The sequence below is a fragment of the Thunnus thynnus genome, chromosome 17 (assembly GCF_963924715.1).
Source record: "Thunnus thynnus chromosome 17, fThuThy2.1, whole genome shotgun sequence".
NCBI classification, from domain to species: domain Eukaryota; kingdom Metazoa; phylum Chordata; class Actinopteri; order Scombriformes; family Scombridae; genus Thunnus; species Thunnus thynnus.
Genome location: NC_089533.1, coordinates 28,739,530 through 28,756,404, shown reverse-complemented (window position 1 = coordinate 28,756,404; position 16,875 = coordinate 28,739,530). Strand labels below are relative to the sequence as shown.

The 16,875-nt window shown below is 40.3% G+C and overlaps 1 protein-coding gene across 1 annotated transcript; it reads right to left on the bottom strand.

Annotated features, from left to right (window-relative positions):
• Window positions 1-2,774: 2,774 nt before the first annotated feature.
• On the bottom strand, window positions 2,775-16,501 carry snrnp70 (small nuclear ribonucleoprotein 70 (U1)). The gene is made up of 10 exons (XM_067616435.1): window positions 16,299-16,501; window positions 15,806-15,959; window positions 15,644-15,706; window positions 12,115-12,169; window positions 11,955-12,019; window positions 11,767-11,829; window positions 10,840-10,921; window positions 5,829-5,930; window positions 4,183-4,282; window positions 2,775-4,095 (listed from the first exon to the last, which is right to left on the bottom strand). Exons 2-10 carry the CDS (start codon window positions 15,950-15,952, stop codon window positions 3,351-3,353), a joined length of 1,422 nt encoding a protein of 473 aa, XP_067472536.1. The 5' UTR covers window positions 15,953-15,959; window positions 16,299-16,501; the 3' UTR covers window positions 2,775-3,350.
• Between the last annotated feature and the right edge of the window lie 374 nt (window positions 16,502-16,875).

Sequence of the window (16,875 nt, the reverse complement as noted above, 5' to 3'; positions counted from 1 at the left end):
CGACTCTTTCGTCACGCCAGACCGAGCAGAATTTTGAATGGTCCTTTTGCACTGTTTGGTTTTTACTAAGTATTCCTTTGCTAAAGCCAAGTACAAAGTTATCTGTATTGTATATGTGTATATTGAAATGTATATGATATGTATATGAAACACAGATGGATGGACATTACACACAAAACTACACATTAATAATATTTAGTTTGTTGTTTGATGTAGCCTGTCCTGGAGTTGAACCATCTAATATTGAGACACACGCTATTAGTAAATGATAATAAATGATTGTGTGTGCGTTGTTGCGTGGGAGAAACTATACAGTTCAGTGCAGTGGATTATAAATATTTATTATTATTATTATTATTATTATTATTATTATTATTATTATTATTATTATTATTATTATTATTAAAATCTTTTAGTCAGGCAGCCTCATTGAGATTAAGATCTTTTCCAAGAGAGACCTGAGAACAAAAACGTTCATAAGACAAGAACACAATCAGCAGACAGAAACAACACAACTACACAATAAAGGATATTAATGAAAACAGTTACAAGAATCATAAAAAAAACATCAGATAATAAAGCTTTAAAATCTCCAGGAGGAATGCAAGACTCAAGTTTGATTTCATTTAAAAGATGAATAATACCTGAAACCAGTTCTGCCAACATGAATGTGAACATGAGGGATATCTCACTGGATCCTGTACTGTAGTTACTGGATTTAAATGAGAGAAGAGATGTGAGGTAGTTTGGAAGCTTCATAGATGAATAACATGATGTTTTTTTTCTTCTTGTCTATAAAGAAGTCCAACCAACCATGTGATACTGAGAACAATGATGAGTATGAAAGTTCTTATTTGTGATAAAGCGTGTAATACACACACTGTGATACACAAGGTTTAACTGCTGAAGTGTTGATAGGGCAGCATGACAATACAGAATATCTCCATAGTCAAGGACAGACATGAACATTGACTGGACAATAGTTTTACAGCTGGAAGAAGACAAACATCCTTTGATTCTATACAAGAAGCCTACTTCGATTTTTAATTTCTGAGTCAATGTCGAATATGAATCTCGAATGATAGTCTGCTGTCAAGCCAACATCCTAAGTATTTGTATGACTCAGCAAAAGTAATACGGGTGCCATTTCAAGTTTTAATGGCAGGATGGTCATGATCACTGGTGGAAGTGGAGAACACAATGTACTTGGTCTTTTCTGCATTTCAAACTAGTCTGTGATGAAGGAGTGCTAATTGGAACGCATCAAAAGCAGACTGAAGACAAGTCAGGACCTGGGCTGGGGTGTATCATCTGAAAAAAAGGACATTTATGTGTAATGTAAACAGCAGTGGACCAAGGATAAACCCTTGTTGAAAGCCATTTCTGATGGTAAGATGGCTGGACTGAGCACCATCAGTAACATCAGTCTGACCTCTCTCTGTAAAGCATGGCTTCATCTAAACATAGACTGTCATTTATGAAGTAGGATTTTATGATCAATGGTATCAAATGCTTTTGAGAGGTCATTGAAGAGTGCAGCACAAAATTGTTTTTTATCCAGGGAGAAGACAATGTTATTAATAAGTGAAACTGTGGCTGACTGTTGTGGCTGTAGTAAGTTCAGTGAATCAATAAAGGCATGTAGTTATAAATTGACTAATGATTAGGATTTTTGCTAAGAAAGGATGTTTAGATATTGGATGGTATTTTTTGAGATGGAAGTCATCACCACTTTTGTTTTTGCATCCATCTTGAGTCTAATGGTGATCAAAGATATAAAGCCCAACCTTTTCTTAATCCATTTCTCATCTTTTTATCTTCTCACTTGCCATGAACTAACTCTCCTGTCAGTCCAGATCCTGCTGCCCAACTCTTCCCTGCCCTCCTGTTTCCACTTCCCCAATCTGCCCAGTTTTATTTATACCAGCCCATACCCATTCATTCTCTGCTGTCTTTGACTCACAGTCATTAGCAGTCCAGCCATTTTTTCTGCCTACTCACTTTTTGAGTCATCTGCCTGTTTTTGACTATGAATAATGCTGAGTCTTTTATCTTACCTGATCTTCTGGTAGTTGTGCTTTTGGGTCCAAATCTGTTTTTGCTGAGCCGTTACATTTAATTAATTTCTAATGTCAAAATATCTTGAAAGTATTACTAAAGTTACTCAATATTTAGGCCTACCTCAGTGATACATCATACTGAGAAGTTATACAGTCCCTCATTACTTCATGATTATATTACCCTCACTTACTATTTTTATACTCCCCAAAGTAGAGCATCATCCTGTAAAACTAACCAGTAGTCTTTACTGGAGAATTCACAAGTAGTTCATAACAAACCAGAGACAGTAGGATTACTATTCTCATCTTGGCTCAGTGTGATACCACTTCACATGGAGGTGCACAAAAAAAAGAAACTTTTAATAAGCAATGAATGAGTCATGACTAGTTTTGTGCTGTAGCAGTTTAAAGTTACTGAGGAATGATTCATTAATACAGAATCACTCAGTCTGTTCTCTAGAACTCATTATCTACTATATAGTCCTTGATGATTAGAATTTCACCATTATTTTTAATCACTCTATGCTCTTGCTTCTATTTTCATTATACAGTGTTTGATATATTTTTGTACATCCTAGACAGTCTCTGGTTTCTATTCATGCAACACAAAAATCAGACTTGATATAATTATTCCACCACATCAACACAGATGCATGTCCAGGCTACATTATAGATGCAGGAGAAAATCAACTGTGATTAGCACAACACCACACATAATTTAAAAAAAAAATTTATTCCAGAATGAATAAACAGAACAATCCTCAATTGTCACACAATACTACATTTCCTTCAATTTCACATACATTGAGCAGAAATAGGTGACTGGGTCCAAACAAGTATGTAATCTAACTGCTTTATGAGCCTGATAAGAAAAGAGAACACAATCTAACCATCTCAAAACGAATAGAGTTTGTGTTTTATAATTCATCGCAGCACCCCCCTCCCCTCCCCCCCCCGAACCAATGAGGAAAAAAAAAAAAAAAAAAAATTGGCTTGAATCACTACGGTAATCTGATAACATTTAGTGGCACGGATTAATTGGGCAAAGCAGGAAAGCTGCCACTTTAGTGAGATCGAATCAGTTCTATGCATCAGCTGTGTGTGAAACAATATCAATTGGAATATTTCAACAGATCGTGGTCAGATAGGAAAAGCTAGCTAGATGCGGTACTGAAGAAGCCCTGACATAATTTAGGCTTCCTGTGCCTTGACAGAAAATTAGGGGCCAAGTTAAAGTACAGTATGAAACAACTTATTTATGTGTGGGAGCCTGTTGGTAAAGGGGCCGTCTTAGTACTCATCTCCTGGTGCCTCCATCTTGTAGCCATTCTCACTGGAGCCGTAGCCGTCAGCCGATGGCACTGACTGCTGGTCCATCATCATCCCATCCTGACTGTACTCCTCCATGTTAGGCGGTTCTCCTCCCTCATCCTCATTGCCCATGTCATCTTGAGGCCCCATGTCGTCTCGTAGGGAGCCGTGCCGCTCTTCTCTGCGCTCCCCCCTGTCTCTCTCCCCCCGTTCCCTTTTGTGCTCCCTGTCTCTGTCCCTGTCTCCCCTGCGCCTGTCTCTGTCCCTGTGGCTGCGCCTGCGGTCCCTGTCCCTCTCTCTGTCCCTGTCTCTGTCTCTACGCTCCTCCATGCCCTCACCCACTTCACCCTCATTTTCCTCCAGCATGCGCTCCCCGCCCTCAGGGGCACCGTCTCCCTGGCCGACCTCCTCTCCATCCAGCCCCTTGCCTCTCTCCCTGTCTCTCTTGCGATCCCGGCTCCTGCTCCTTCTCTTCCGGTCTCGACTCCTCTCCCTACTTCTGCTGTCTCCTCCCGCTGCCCCCCCACGATCCTTCTCTCGCTCTCGACGCCGGCTACTACTGCTGTTCTCCTCCCCTCCTGCGACTGGTCTTTCTCTCTCCCTTTCTCGCTCCCGGGAACGGGTACGTCGGCGGCGTTCCCGGGATCGGGATCGCCGCCGCTCTCTGTCCTTATCCCGGTCACGCTCCCGACTGCGCTCTCTCCGCTCCCCACGCTCCCGATCACTATGAGTAGTCAGGACAAAGAGAAAAGTGTTAAATACACTACTCAATCTAACACCAAACGACAGGTCCTCACTAAAAAGTACTCACCCCCCCAGAGGGCGATCATCGTAACGTGATGCATCATCTCGGCCAGAGTGCTTGATGTTGACATCAGCTCCACCTCTCCTAGTGCCACCCAATCCACCACCTACAGGGGAAAAAAACACCAACAACAAGCAAAACATAAGAGAAAGTTAAATATGTGTTAAGTTAAGACCCCTAAACCTGTTGACATGTTCAGACTGATGACAGCACTGTGTCTAAAAGGGCACGAGGATGCTGTGGTGTGGGTGTGTCGCTACAGAGAAAATACTACCCCAAAGCTCAAACTTGCATCATTCAGCCATAATGGCTGGATCTGTACTTTCATTTGCCACATGCTTGTGGCTTTTTCTTATCTGTAGACACTTTTATTTCTATAAAAACTTATTACTGAGGGTTTTTCTTGAATGCACCTCATCTCCAATTATTAGGAATATATTATTCACGGCCTTTTCCTCAATACAATACAGTTCAGTGCACCTGTAAAGCGGCCACCCACACTAACGTCCAATAAAAGGCAACATGAGTTTCATGTTTAATGCCTTCGTTAATCATCTGTGATGTCAAAATATCTGATGTCAGCACAGGCAAAGAAATAATAAGAGTGGATTCTGGTCATAGTTCAGTTCAAAAAACAAAACACACTCCCTCCTGCATGGCTGCTGACATCACACTGAACAACAGTAGGAGGTTGAACCAGTATCAGCCAGTGTTCTCAAGTAGTTGACTAGGCTGCATTCAAGCAACAGAAAGCTTGCACTGCTCTCCTTCCATCAACCCTCTATTCCACTACAACAAACAACTAAACTGTCAGGCCTTGATTAAAATGACTGATTTCTCTAAGTTTGAAAATTGTTGGAAACATTTGGGATAATGCAAATACACAACTCAAAATATATAACATAGGTCTAGCTTTTTTGAGACACTTTAATGTGAAATAGTTACATATTATAGCTTTAATAGGCACTAATGTTTCTCAGCTATAGTACTGTTGGCTATTCGCTTTGGTTCAGACTAACTATCAGATGGTTTGTGATGTAATTTGAGACATTCATTGTCCCTGGAGGATGAATTTTAATTATAACTTACTGCCATCATCAGGTCAAAATTTCATTTCATTTCATTTATAAAAGGACAACGTGTGCCAGTGTTAGCCAGCTGGCTAATTTTCAACTGCAGTCTTTGGAGAGATGTTTTGAAACAAAATTTAAAATGATCAAATTTACAGAACAAAGACAAGAAGATGATATAAAAGATAGCAACATGACAAGTATTCTCAAGACAGAACACAAGCCATACAAACATCAGTACTGCAATAATAAACACATTGAAATGTGTTTATGAACAGATTCCTACAACATTGATGATATTCCCATCAGTCTAAGCTGTACTTTGTGTTTAGTTGTCATTAAATGTCAGCATGTTAACACACTTAACTAAGATGGTAAAACATACTTTCTAAACATCAGCATTGAGCTGAGTAGCCTCACAGTGTCAAGTATAGCTGCTACAGAACCTGCAATGCTCCTCTCAAAAGAGTTCATGTAGAGGTCTTGGTACTGTCGCCAAGAACTCTAGTATTAGTTTGGGTTGAGTTCAGTTTATTCTTCTTTGGTATGAAATGAAAGCGTAATATAAGAAAGGCAGCTGACCTAGCCTTCGAGGATGCCATCCTTTGACAGTGCGTCCTCGTTCCACGTCCACCAGCACTCTCCTGCCGTCAATCTTCTTCCCATCTGCATGCTTGTAGGCAGCTGGAGAAGAGGAATTGGGAGAGGGAAGACAGAGGTGAGATAGGAGTAGGACTGCATCAATGTGGCCAAGGAAACAAACAGTGCATTATTATACTGACCAGGAGCAGGCGAGGCCGAGATGGCTGCTCTCTGGGTAAAAGCCGAAGGATAATGGGAGTAGACTTCCTTCCACCAGATGAGTGATCGATACGTTACACTTTTAACTGCATCATTTGAATACCCAGCTTTCACTTCTTTCACTATCTACATTAAATTAGAGTGCTTTATGTTGTCCGGGTTTCTTAAGGATACTTGTGAGGATTTAATTTCCAATTTTCTTGATGTGCCATCTCTTTAAATATATAGTTTACTACCTAATGATTCATTACTACTGTAAAGGCACGGTGGCAAGTTACTCTTCAGATTTTAATAAATACTCAATCTCTCACACAGATTTGACTGTGACAAACTAGAACTGTCAAACAAACCGCAAAGTGACATTCAATCTTCAGTGCATTTGCTAAATTTAACCAAACATGTTGGGGCAGTTGACATTGTAGTTGTATACAATGAAAGCACTGCTGTTATCATTATCATATGTACTGTATTCATCAGATTTTCCAGTTAGCTTACAGGTGAAATGTCTTTTTTTTTTTTTTTAAATCATGTTTTATCATCCTGGCACAATTTGTATCGCTTCAGTATTCTGATTAACAATCTATTGTTTGTTTTAGTCCCGACACTTTGGACACTTGATTTTGACTTTTATTTTACAAATGCTTGGGAAAACATTTCTCACAGATTTGTTGATGTCCCAAAGGAAATTATGAAAAACTGAAAATGTGTGTACATTAACAGTATTATGATATGGCAATGGTCTGTTCTACTGTATTGGCTTTAATCTGCTGAAACCTTTTACCAGCTTACCATCCTCTTAATACAGCAACATGATGGACGCAACCAACAGTAAGGAGCTGTCATTAACAAGGAGTCTCCAGCATTTGGCATATTTACAACCTTGTGTACAATCAGACTTTGTCCCACACCTCATCCCATTATACCACACAACAGTCTTTTGATCCATCTTGTATAATGAAAGGACTCTGCGAGATCCAGGTGGCTCCTGGCTGCTACACTGGTCTGATGTGGTGATGATCACTGAGGGTACAACTTTTATGTCCAAGAACAGGGCCTTACCAAAACCCATCAGTTATAGCATACAGTCTTGAGGGCCTTACCAAATCCTCACATACAATAGTATACAGTCTGAGGGCCTTACCAAACTCCCTCACTCAGACTATGCAGTTGATGGTCTTACCATAATACCTCACTCTTGGGCCTTATGAAAGTCTCTGCCCCAGTCTTAGGGCCTTACTACAATCCTTCAGCACCAAAATACAAATACTGTCCCAGCACCTCCACCAGGGGCCTTACCAGAACCCCTCCAACGTCTGTGTTCACTAAGGATGACAACATCCCATCCAATGATAGGGCCTTACCAAACCCCCACCAGTCCTACCAAACTGACCAACTGAAAAAAAGCACAAAAAAAACAAAACAAAAAAACAAAACAAAAAAAAACAAAAAAAAAAAAAAAACGGGGCTGCTTCCTTACAGGAGTTGCCTTATCACAACCCCAAACAACTAATGAGGCTTGAGACATGTCTAGTAGAAATGATCTAGGGCATCCAGTGTCTTAACTTCATTACTGACATGTCATATGATGAAACTGTAGGATCTATTTTTTTTTTCTTGAATTTACTATTGTTTTGAAGGAATCTGTAAGGCCAACTTAACTAGTGTCTACATTTAGTTATGTAGTGAATAAATAATGTATGAATAGCCCATTTAGCAAAATTACCAAGAAAATTCCCCTCATTTGCCTTTTCTATTAAAGCCAGCTCAGACATATATATTATATATATCAACTTCTCAGATGAGATTTGAACATTTTCTAGATCAAACGGGGTTGTGAATAATGTCAAGCTAATTGGGCTCCCAAAGTTTGACTGAGAGAAACAGTTTGGGGAATGGAGTCACAGGAAAGTGTCATCTGAACAGCTGAGTTAATGTCCACTGCCCAGCTTCCATTATTTACATCTTTCACTGCCTTTTTAATTGGCACTAATATTTAGCAGAACACTTGAGCCTAGCAGACACGTTGAGGTGATAATGATGATAGAATTTGATTGATGTCAACTTTGCCAGTTGACAGTGAATGCCACCCATCCATCTACACACACATTTAGAGAACAGTCATGAACCTACATGTTTCTAAATTTGCAGATAAAAATGAAACTGTACTAAAACTAAAAAAAGTTAGTACAATTGTTACTCTTATTGAAAATATAGTCGTTCACTTCTTTAAACAAGCACCTTTCCCTGCGGACCTACATTTACACATTACTGCTACACACCAAGAACGACTGAAAATTGTGTCACTATTGTTCTGAGAAGCTCCTACAAATTCAGTCAATCTGCACAGCATTAATCACAACAAACTCCATAAGAACCTGGTGGGACTGACAGCTGTGTAATGTAGCTTTTTGATTTCTCTTACTTGCTCACTGACTTCCAGTACCTCCATACAGCTATGTCATTGCTATGTATGAGCCCTGAGCAACCTGAGGTGGCTTTAACATAAAGGGCAGAATCATTGGGCAATATTTAATACGCTAGTGGTCAGGGGTGCGTTCAATGGTCAAAGCCTAAGATCCAAGTAATAGCAGTTGCACTGAAAGCTCTTCAGGGCTTGCAAAAGAAAGATGCTTTTCCCATTGAACGTAGCTCCTCTTCCCTATGTAGGAGATGGAGGGTGGAAAGAAATCTTACCCATCATACAAACCCATTATACCAACCATATACTGAGCTGTGGTAGTAGGGTGTAGATGAATCATAACCATCATCATCTGCCAGCCAGCTCTGGCCAATAGCCATCACAGATTGGCGGCTGCAGTGGCAATGAGAACAACACACAGTTAATATACTGTTTAGCCCCACATCCCCCCTCAGTTCACCCCCTGTTGTGACTACATCATAGCTGTGATTCAGCAACTCTGGTCTTGAAGAGCTGATAGCACTAACGGCCAAAATACACCAGGCACGGACGTGGTGCGACACGTCTACCACAGCATGGCCACATCAATGCACCTCCATTACAATCAAATGAAGCTGCTAGATCCATCATAGAAGCCGCGCAGGTGTCACACTCCTTATCTCTAGTTTTAAAACACAGCTGGTCTAGTTTTTTTTTTGCACAGCTACACGGCCCTCCAACAGGTAAAAATTACATGAAACTGTAACCTCATCGTACCAGAGGCAATGTGACGCAGCAGTGCAACCTTGTGGATTTTTTTTTACATTGCACGTTAAAATAAATCAAATCAATGTGTATCCATGATCCTGTAGTTTAAATGATCTGGTTAATAAATTCAGTACCAGTTAATATGACCTGGTACTGAATTTGGTGAACTAACTTCAGTTGGCTATGCTAATTGAAGTTAGCATAGCCCCGAGGCTTCCCCGTCCTCTTGTTGTAGACTATGTAGATCTGGAAGAAACAGGCATGGAGACGTTGGTTGGCTTTGGAATGCATCATAAGACAAGAATACCCAAACACGCCGCATCAGATGTGTGTATGAATATATCAGTGACATGCAATCCAAAACCACAAACTTCAACCAAAAACAACGCTTCAAAACTCTGCATAACTAACTGCATTATCACTCAATACGCATGCAGCGAAGCTGATCATCATCCTTCCTTCTATTTATCTGTCCATGAATGAACATAACACAGGTAATCTGGAACGTACTTTGTCTTTTGCAACACTCCATCAACTTGTTTACATAACATTAATAGGCAATATGAATTTGATAACTCACAACTAAAAGTACATATGAAAATAAATTTATAGAACACATGTAGACAGGTCTTATTTTTGTAATAGTTTAAGTGGCAAATGCTTTAACTTTCCAAAGTGCCCTACTTGAAATCTACTCAGAAAACACGGTTGGCACGCAACCACATGCTACAAGACGCAGTTGGTGTATCAGGTAAAAAAAAAACCTGCTCCGCCCCGCCTACGTGCTGCGTTGCGTCCGTGCCTGGTGTATTTCAACTGTTATATCCCAGAATGATGTCATTGTGTTAGATGGCACCATTCACTTGTCTAATTAGACAACACTGCATTTTTCACTGTGGCATCACCACCAGATTAAAATCTGTCACTAGTGTGGTGAAGTTGAACTAATCTCACCATGACCAGGGTTGAAGACCACCAATAAAACTTTGTCAAACAAACAAGCTCAATACCTAGTCATACAAAAGATGGGTTTCCATACAGTCCTTGACACATTTCTGGTAAAAAAAAAAAAAAATCCCATTCAATGCTTGGTGACCAGTCTGACCTTGTGCTTACCATTACAGTCCAACCAGGAGAGCTGCTCTTCCACAGAGCTACAACGCCTAACAGTTAAGACAATGTGCCCTTGACAGGCAAAGATGTTGAGGTTCACAAATGAAAGACACTTCTACCTCTTGGTCCTCCCACTTTTCCCATGATGCCCCACTGAATGAAGCAGTTCTCATCCTCAACAAAACTATTAGTCAACTGATAACACGCAACAAACACAGACACACACATCACACAACCACCAGACTCCAATTTCAACATGCAAATTGTAAAACATATGTCTATAAGAAGTTCTGATTCCTTTGATGCCATAAACATCAATTTGCTTTACTAGTAGTTGTCACCTTCCCAAGGTGTTAAAGAAAGCTGCCTCCCCATTACCATAACAAAAATAGCCATGATAGAATAAAGGGAAGGGGGTCCGACTGAAGAACCACCCTGCATATCAGAGGTCAGTCTTTACGAACATGTAATATACAGAATGGTTTGAGCTCAGCACTCTTCATTGGTACTCACAGTGCATGTCTCGTTCATGCTCATACTCAATGAATGCATAGCCCCGAGGCTTCCCCGTCCTCTTGTTGTAGACTATGTAGATCTGGAAGAAACAGGCATGGAGATGTTGGTTGGCTTTGGAATGCATCATAAGACAAGAATACCCAAACACGCCACGTCAGATGTGTGTATGAATATATCAGTGACACGCAATCCAGAACCACAAACTTCAACCAAAAACAACCACAGGTGAATCAATGCCTTTCTAACAGTGTCAACAAATATAGAATATTATATAGGTCTCCTAAATGTACCATTTATTGCAGATCAGGTAGTAGTTCCATGTTTCCAGTGACTGAGCATATTCCTTTCATTATTTTTTGTTTTCATTTTATATATCCCTCAGTATTTGCATTTATGTTTATTAGGGTGCAATTAGCTGAGTTTTGTCTACAACATATACATACAGTACATGTAACTTCAATTACAACTATTTAGAATTTACATTACACTGACATAGCATAACAAAATTCTATTTGTAAAAGTTTTAACTAAGACCTGTCACATTCAGCTTTTCCTGCTTTCTTAGCACACAGCACCCACTACAGTGCCAGAGAGCAGTGGCAACTCCTGCACATACAAGAGTGCAGCTCATGCCAGTATGCATGTTAATTGTTGCAGCCAGTTGCACAGAAGATTGCACACAGACTATGCTGGGAGCTTGACTGTGTAGCTCTTAACGTTTCATATCGTCTGCTGCTCAAGTGTCATTCAGGTTGCAGGTTAAGTTTTGAACATTTGAAAATTGTAGTGTATGGAGGAAAATTTCCACCCCTAGGCTTTTTTGAGAATATACAATCACAGTGAATTTAATATCAGTGTAGTTAGTAAACTTATTGCAAACATGTGAACAGGTCTAGACAAGTGAGCAACAGCAGCTGAGCATACCCGTTTGATGGGGCCATAGACCTCAAACTCACGGCGAAGCTTGGACTCTGTCGTATCATAGTTCTACAACAAAAAGACAAAAATACCATTAGACATGAGCAGTGATGACAAAAGAATTACAACTGCTGAATTCACAGACCTGCTGTAAGTATACTTGAAAAAAATGGATGTGATTTTAATGTACTCACCACTCGTGCAACAAACAATGTCTTGAAGGCATCACCTTGCGCATTGGGGTCATTATGGGGATCCCCTGACATAACGCAAATAGGAAAGCAGGATTAGTTCAAACCATGAAATCATATACAGTGAAAAGAGCTTGTACTGTATGTCACTGTGAAAACTTACAAAGCTTGAGTTCTGTCTCCACCACTGCTTGCCTCCTCTCAATCTTCTCTCGTCTCTGCAAAAGCAAAAGACTCAGTAAATGGTAAATCTGCAACAATCACTCAGGGAAGGCTCTCTGTGGATAACAATGCTCATAAAAATGCTAGTGCTGGCTTAGAGTCGCTGCCCCAGTCTGTGTGCGGCCCCTTGTGCTATGACCAAAATAAAGGGGAATGCACCCAAGTCAAACTTTTCATGTGTACCTGCTGTAAAATGATATAAACTGAGTTACCAAGAGGAAAAACTCACCAATAGTAACATAATAATCTGGTGCAAAATCCACAAAATGCTGTCTTTATGGATTTCACTTCCATAAAATCTTGATGCTGTGTGTGAAACCATACTCTGCATAGATTTGCTAATTCCAAGACTTCTCTTGAACTGTTTGAGTGTCTGATTATGCATTTCACTTGTTTACAAAGCAAAGACTAATGATCATAGACAAGTCATGTGCTTGGGGATAACTTGGCATGGGATCAGTCCAGCTGAAATCTAAAACTGGCCACATGATCAAATAAACCATGAAAATAATGGGTGTTAAAAAAAAGCTGGTGAATTATTCTGTTAAGTGACTGGTGCTGTGTTTATGACAATAGATATGCAATCTTATAGATAGCAAGCCAATGATGCTTCGTACATACACGCACGCACACACAGACACAAACGCGCATAGCATTCCAAGGCAGAAAGCCTTGCTGGCCTTACACCAAATGACTTTTCAAATGACCTCACTGTCACAGACAAATTTCCAGTGTCAGAGTAAAATCATGACAGTTTTGCTATAGTTGTGGTGCGCTCCCGTCATCTTGATTGTTTGGTGTAAGGTGATCAACTCAGTCTGAGCTGTCTTAAGTCAGTCTTTTTCTCGTCTTCATGTTCCAACAAAATCAAACATGTTTAATATTATTGTAAGTCTTAAGTCTCTAGCCTCTTTCTCTCTCATGCAAATAGTGAAGTTCAATGACGTGAACTAGGATGTCAGTTTTGGTTAATTTTGCTTTTGACAGACCAACACCCATTAACCGATAATTAGCTGTTTCGTTTTCAAGAAAAATTGTGACGTAGTTTTCGTTAGTGAGAGCTTGTCATGAATTTATTTCCTCTGTGGCAGAAAAACATGTTACACAATCCCTCAGAAACTCCTGCAGGTTAAACTGGACTAACCAAACACTTTTAGTGCTAACTAATGCTAACACACTCACTATAAACAGACTTAAAACACTCACTAGCCTAGCAACATTAATGCTACAAACAACTCATAATGCAACACTGTGTGTAGATTTCAGTTTTACACCACTACTTTATCCATTCAAAAAAAAGATCTGATGTTGTGAACATGTAACTGTCCAGCCGTTAGCCGAGTGTGTCTGCAAATTAACCTATTGACCAACATGTGTAACCGGTCAAAATTAATCTCAGCAGTTAACTGTTGACATTCCTGTGAATATTCTCAACAACCAATAAGTGCGCCCTCTTCAGCAGCAAACAGGAAGCAGCATCTGGGTAGTTACTTTAACAGCCTAAAACACTGTACCATCACACACGGGGTAGACAGAGAATTAACAATGTTATGAGTCGCTGTTTAATTCAGTGTGTATCTCATCCACTAACCAGCCATTATTTTAGTGAGAAATCTTAATTTTTGAATTGGTTTGCCTCTCATTCCCACAGTGTTCTCCCGCTAAACTTTCTCAGCTCACCAATGGAGGCTGGTAGCAGGTTGAGGCGAAAAAGACCCAAAATGTGAAGTTTGTATGCAAGTACAGCTTCTTTACAAATTATATTGATGCCAAATTGACAAGAAGACTGTTGACATATAACACCTTTTATCTTGTTTCTAGGACTGTTGTCAACCAAAGAAAATCTTGGTCAACTGAAATGGTACATAATCTTCAACTAATCGATTAGTCGGGACAGAGTGCACAGTGAGCTCAGCAGCCACACATTTCTCCGTTCTCTGTTTCACTGTTTTGCATCTTCAGGTTAGGCTAACCCATTGTTGCCAACTTTGGAGCTAACCGCCTTCACTTTTCCAGCACTTGGGGAAACAAAAGACGTGACTTTTGAGCATTTATTAACTGTTACACTGTAGTCTGTACTGTACATTTACTGCCAGACTGACAAATTACCACTAACCTTTTCCTCTGCTCCGCTCAGATCCACTGTCATTTTCCTGCCCATCTCTCTTTCCCACCCGCTGAGCAAACATATTAAGCAATTCCCTGTTCCTAAACAAAGTTATGCTACCAATAGTGTCCTAGGTAACGACACAGAGGTTGACTCACGTTTCAGAACAGCACTGCAAAGAGGCTCCCAAACACTATTGATTTCCAAATGAATGGATATTTGGCATTATTTTGGCATTAAAAAACATTTTTGGCCTCTTGTTGTTTTAATTATAAGAGAAACACTGGTTCAGTAAAATGTTCAGTACATTCAGTAAACGTTGAGTACAGTTAGACCCAGCAGTCTCCATTAGGTTGGGCGAGTTCAAAGTTGTGAAAACAACACCCCCGTTTTCACAGGTAACTTGTTAGTCTGTCCCTCCCACCGCAGGAAATAATGGATTAGTCCTGGAAAGCTATTGATGTAGCACTTTTCTCCTTATGAAAATAACACTGAGATTATTCGACCAATGAGAATTTGGTCGGAGGCGAGCATATCGACCAACTAATCCAGCAGTCGACCTGGAGACTACAGCCCTACTTGTTTCTAGAGTTATGTGATTTTAAGGTGATGTAAGGAACTGATAATGTATTATTTCTTAAAGGGAGTTTGGCATAATATTTTCCCCAGAGAGCACAGGGATCTTCATTTTAATTCAAACTGCTAATATGAATATTTTCTTATGTTTTGTCACCACTAACGTTAGGTAACTGTTAAAGTATGATAAGGTTGTCCGACATTGACTGCTGTTAGTTAGTGGTTTGATTAATGGATTACAGTCTATTAATGTGTGTTTGTATTGATTACAGATGGTGGCTGATCAGGCATATTATCAGTTAATTGTACTCAGTTTCTAATGGCAGTATGTAGTAAATGGTTGCCCTTTGTGTGTGTGTTTTTAAACTTTCCTAATTAAACATGATGTGCTTCGTTGTGTTATTAAGAGTGCCTCTTCACAGTCGTTCAGTTTTAACTGAATTAATTAATTCATTTACATTTTCTTTTTGACTGGTTTTTCGGAACAAACCACTGCACACACACACACAAGGGCAGCTGTGACCAAAACCAGCTTCTGTTTATGTTCCATTGTTCAGCAGTTTTTCTTCTTGTAAATTTCCACCAGGAGCAGGATTGGAAATAATCTCAAAAGGAATCTAGTTATAGTCTTTTAAATAGTGACCCTGCAAGATCTCCAGTCTTTGCAAAATCTTATAGTCTGTGACTAAAAACTCAGTGACTTATGACACACTGTCTTTAGATGTGAGAGGCTGTCAGTCTTCTAGTGTATGGTAGGTATAAACATCCATGCTCTTTATTTTCTCACCTTCCTCTCCAGCCGCTCCTCACGAGTCTCAGCCCTTGTTGGTGGAGGGGCATCTCTAGGGTCCTGATCACAAAAGAGAATATGTCAACACAGGGTGAATGTACTGAGGAAGAAAATGTAGATGAAATAAAATACACATATTACAGAAGACTCAATATTCACCTCGAAGTGCCTGATGAACGGCGCAATGCCACTGTAAGGCTGGTTGTGATGTTTCTCATGGGGCAGCTTCTCCAGCTGAGGCAGGAAAGGGATGGGGTCCCGCGGTGCAAAAAGGGCCAGCAGGTTCGGAGGTAAAAACTGCGTCATCTTTCACCTAAATAGACAAATCAGTACATAATTTATAGGACTATCAGCTGACACGCTGCAATACTCAACCAGTAGGCGACAGGCCAAAACCAATAACGGAAGCTGGCACGTAAGGTAACGTTAGCATGATGTGCTAGTTGTTGTCTTTAGCATGTGCCGTTTGAACACGTCTCATCGGTTGAGAAAACATTATTCGTCATACACAAAGTACAGTTACACTATGGATAGAAGTTGTGCAGTAATCGTTTTCACTCCAGCAATTAGCTTTGAGACTTTAGTGGAGCCCTTAGCTCCACTTAGCCAACATGCTAACTGTGCTAACACAGAGCCTCGTTATCTTTCTCACCTTCACTCCTCCTGTCCGGACAGAGGTTAGACCATGGACTACGGGGAGACGCGGGCGGTATATGCCGGTCTCCTGGACCAACTTACTCTAACTAAAGTAGACCAACAACAACTAAAAACACGGACCACTTCTGCCAACCAGACCGTGTGTCGACAAGAAGTTCAATGTGTGCAAGCTTATGTTCTCAAAAAATAAAATGGCGGGTTACCGTAAATCGGCGACACCCGACGTAAACGCAAACCTCACGCGTTTCTTTCCCACCCGCATTCTGCGAAGACCCGCCCCTTCTCTGCCTCTGATTGGCTCTGACTCTGAACCCCAGAGCCATGTCTCACGCCTCACGCCTAAATCTAACCAACCTTACCAACGAAGGCAACGAGTACTAGCCAATCAGAGGCAGAGTAGGGCGGGTCTTCGCGGAACGCGGGTGGGGAAAAAATAACGTAAACCCCACCAGCACAAAGCATCACCACAGTGCTGATTTCAACCAATGTTCAAATACAGTGTGGATAATATGATTTTTTTCCTGCATCATATATATTTAATGTATAACATGTAATTTAGCTCAAATAGAACT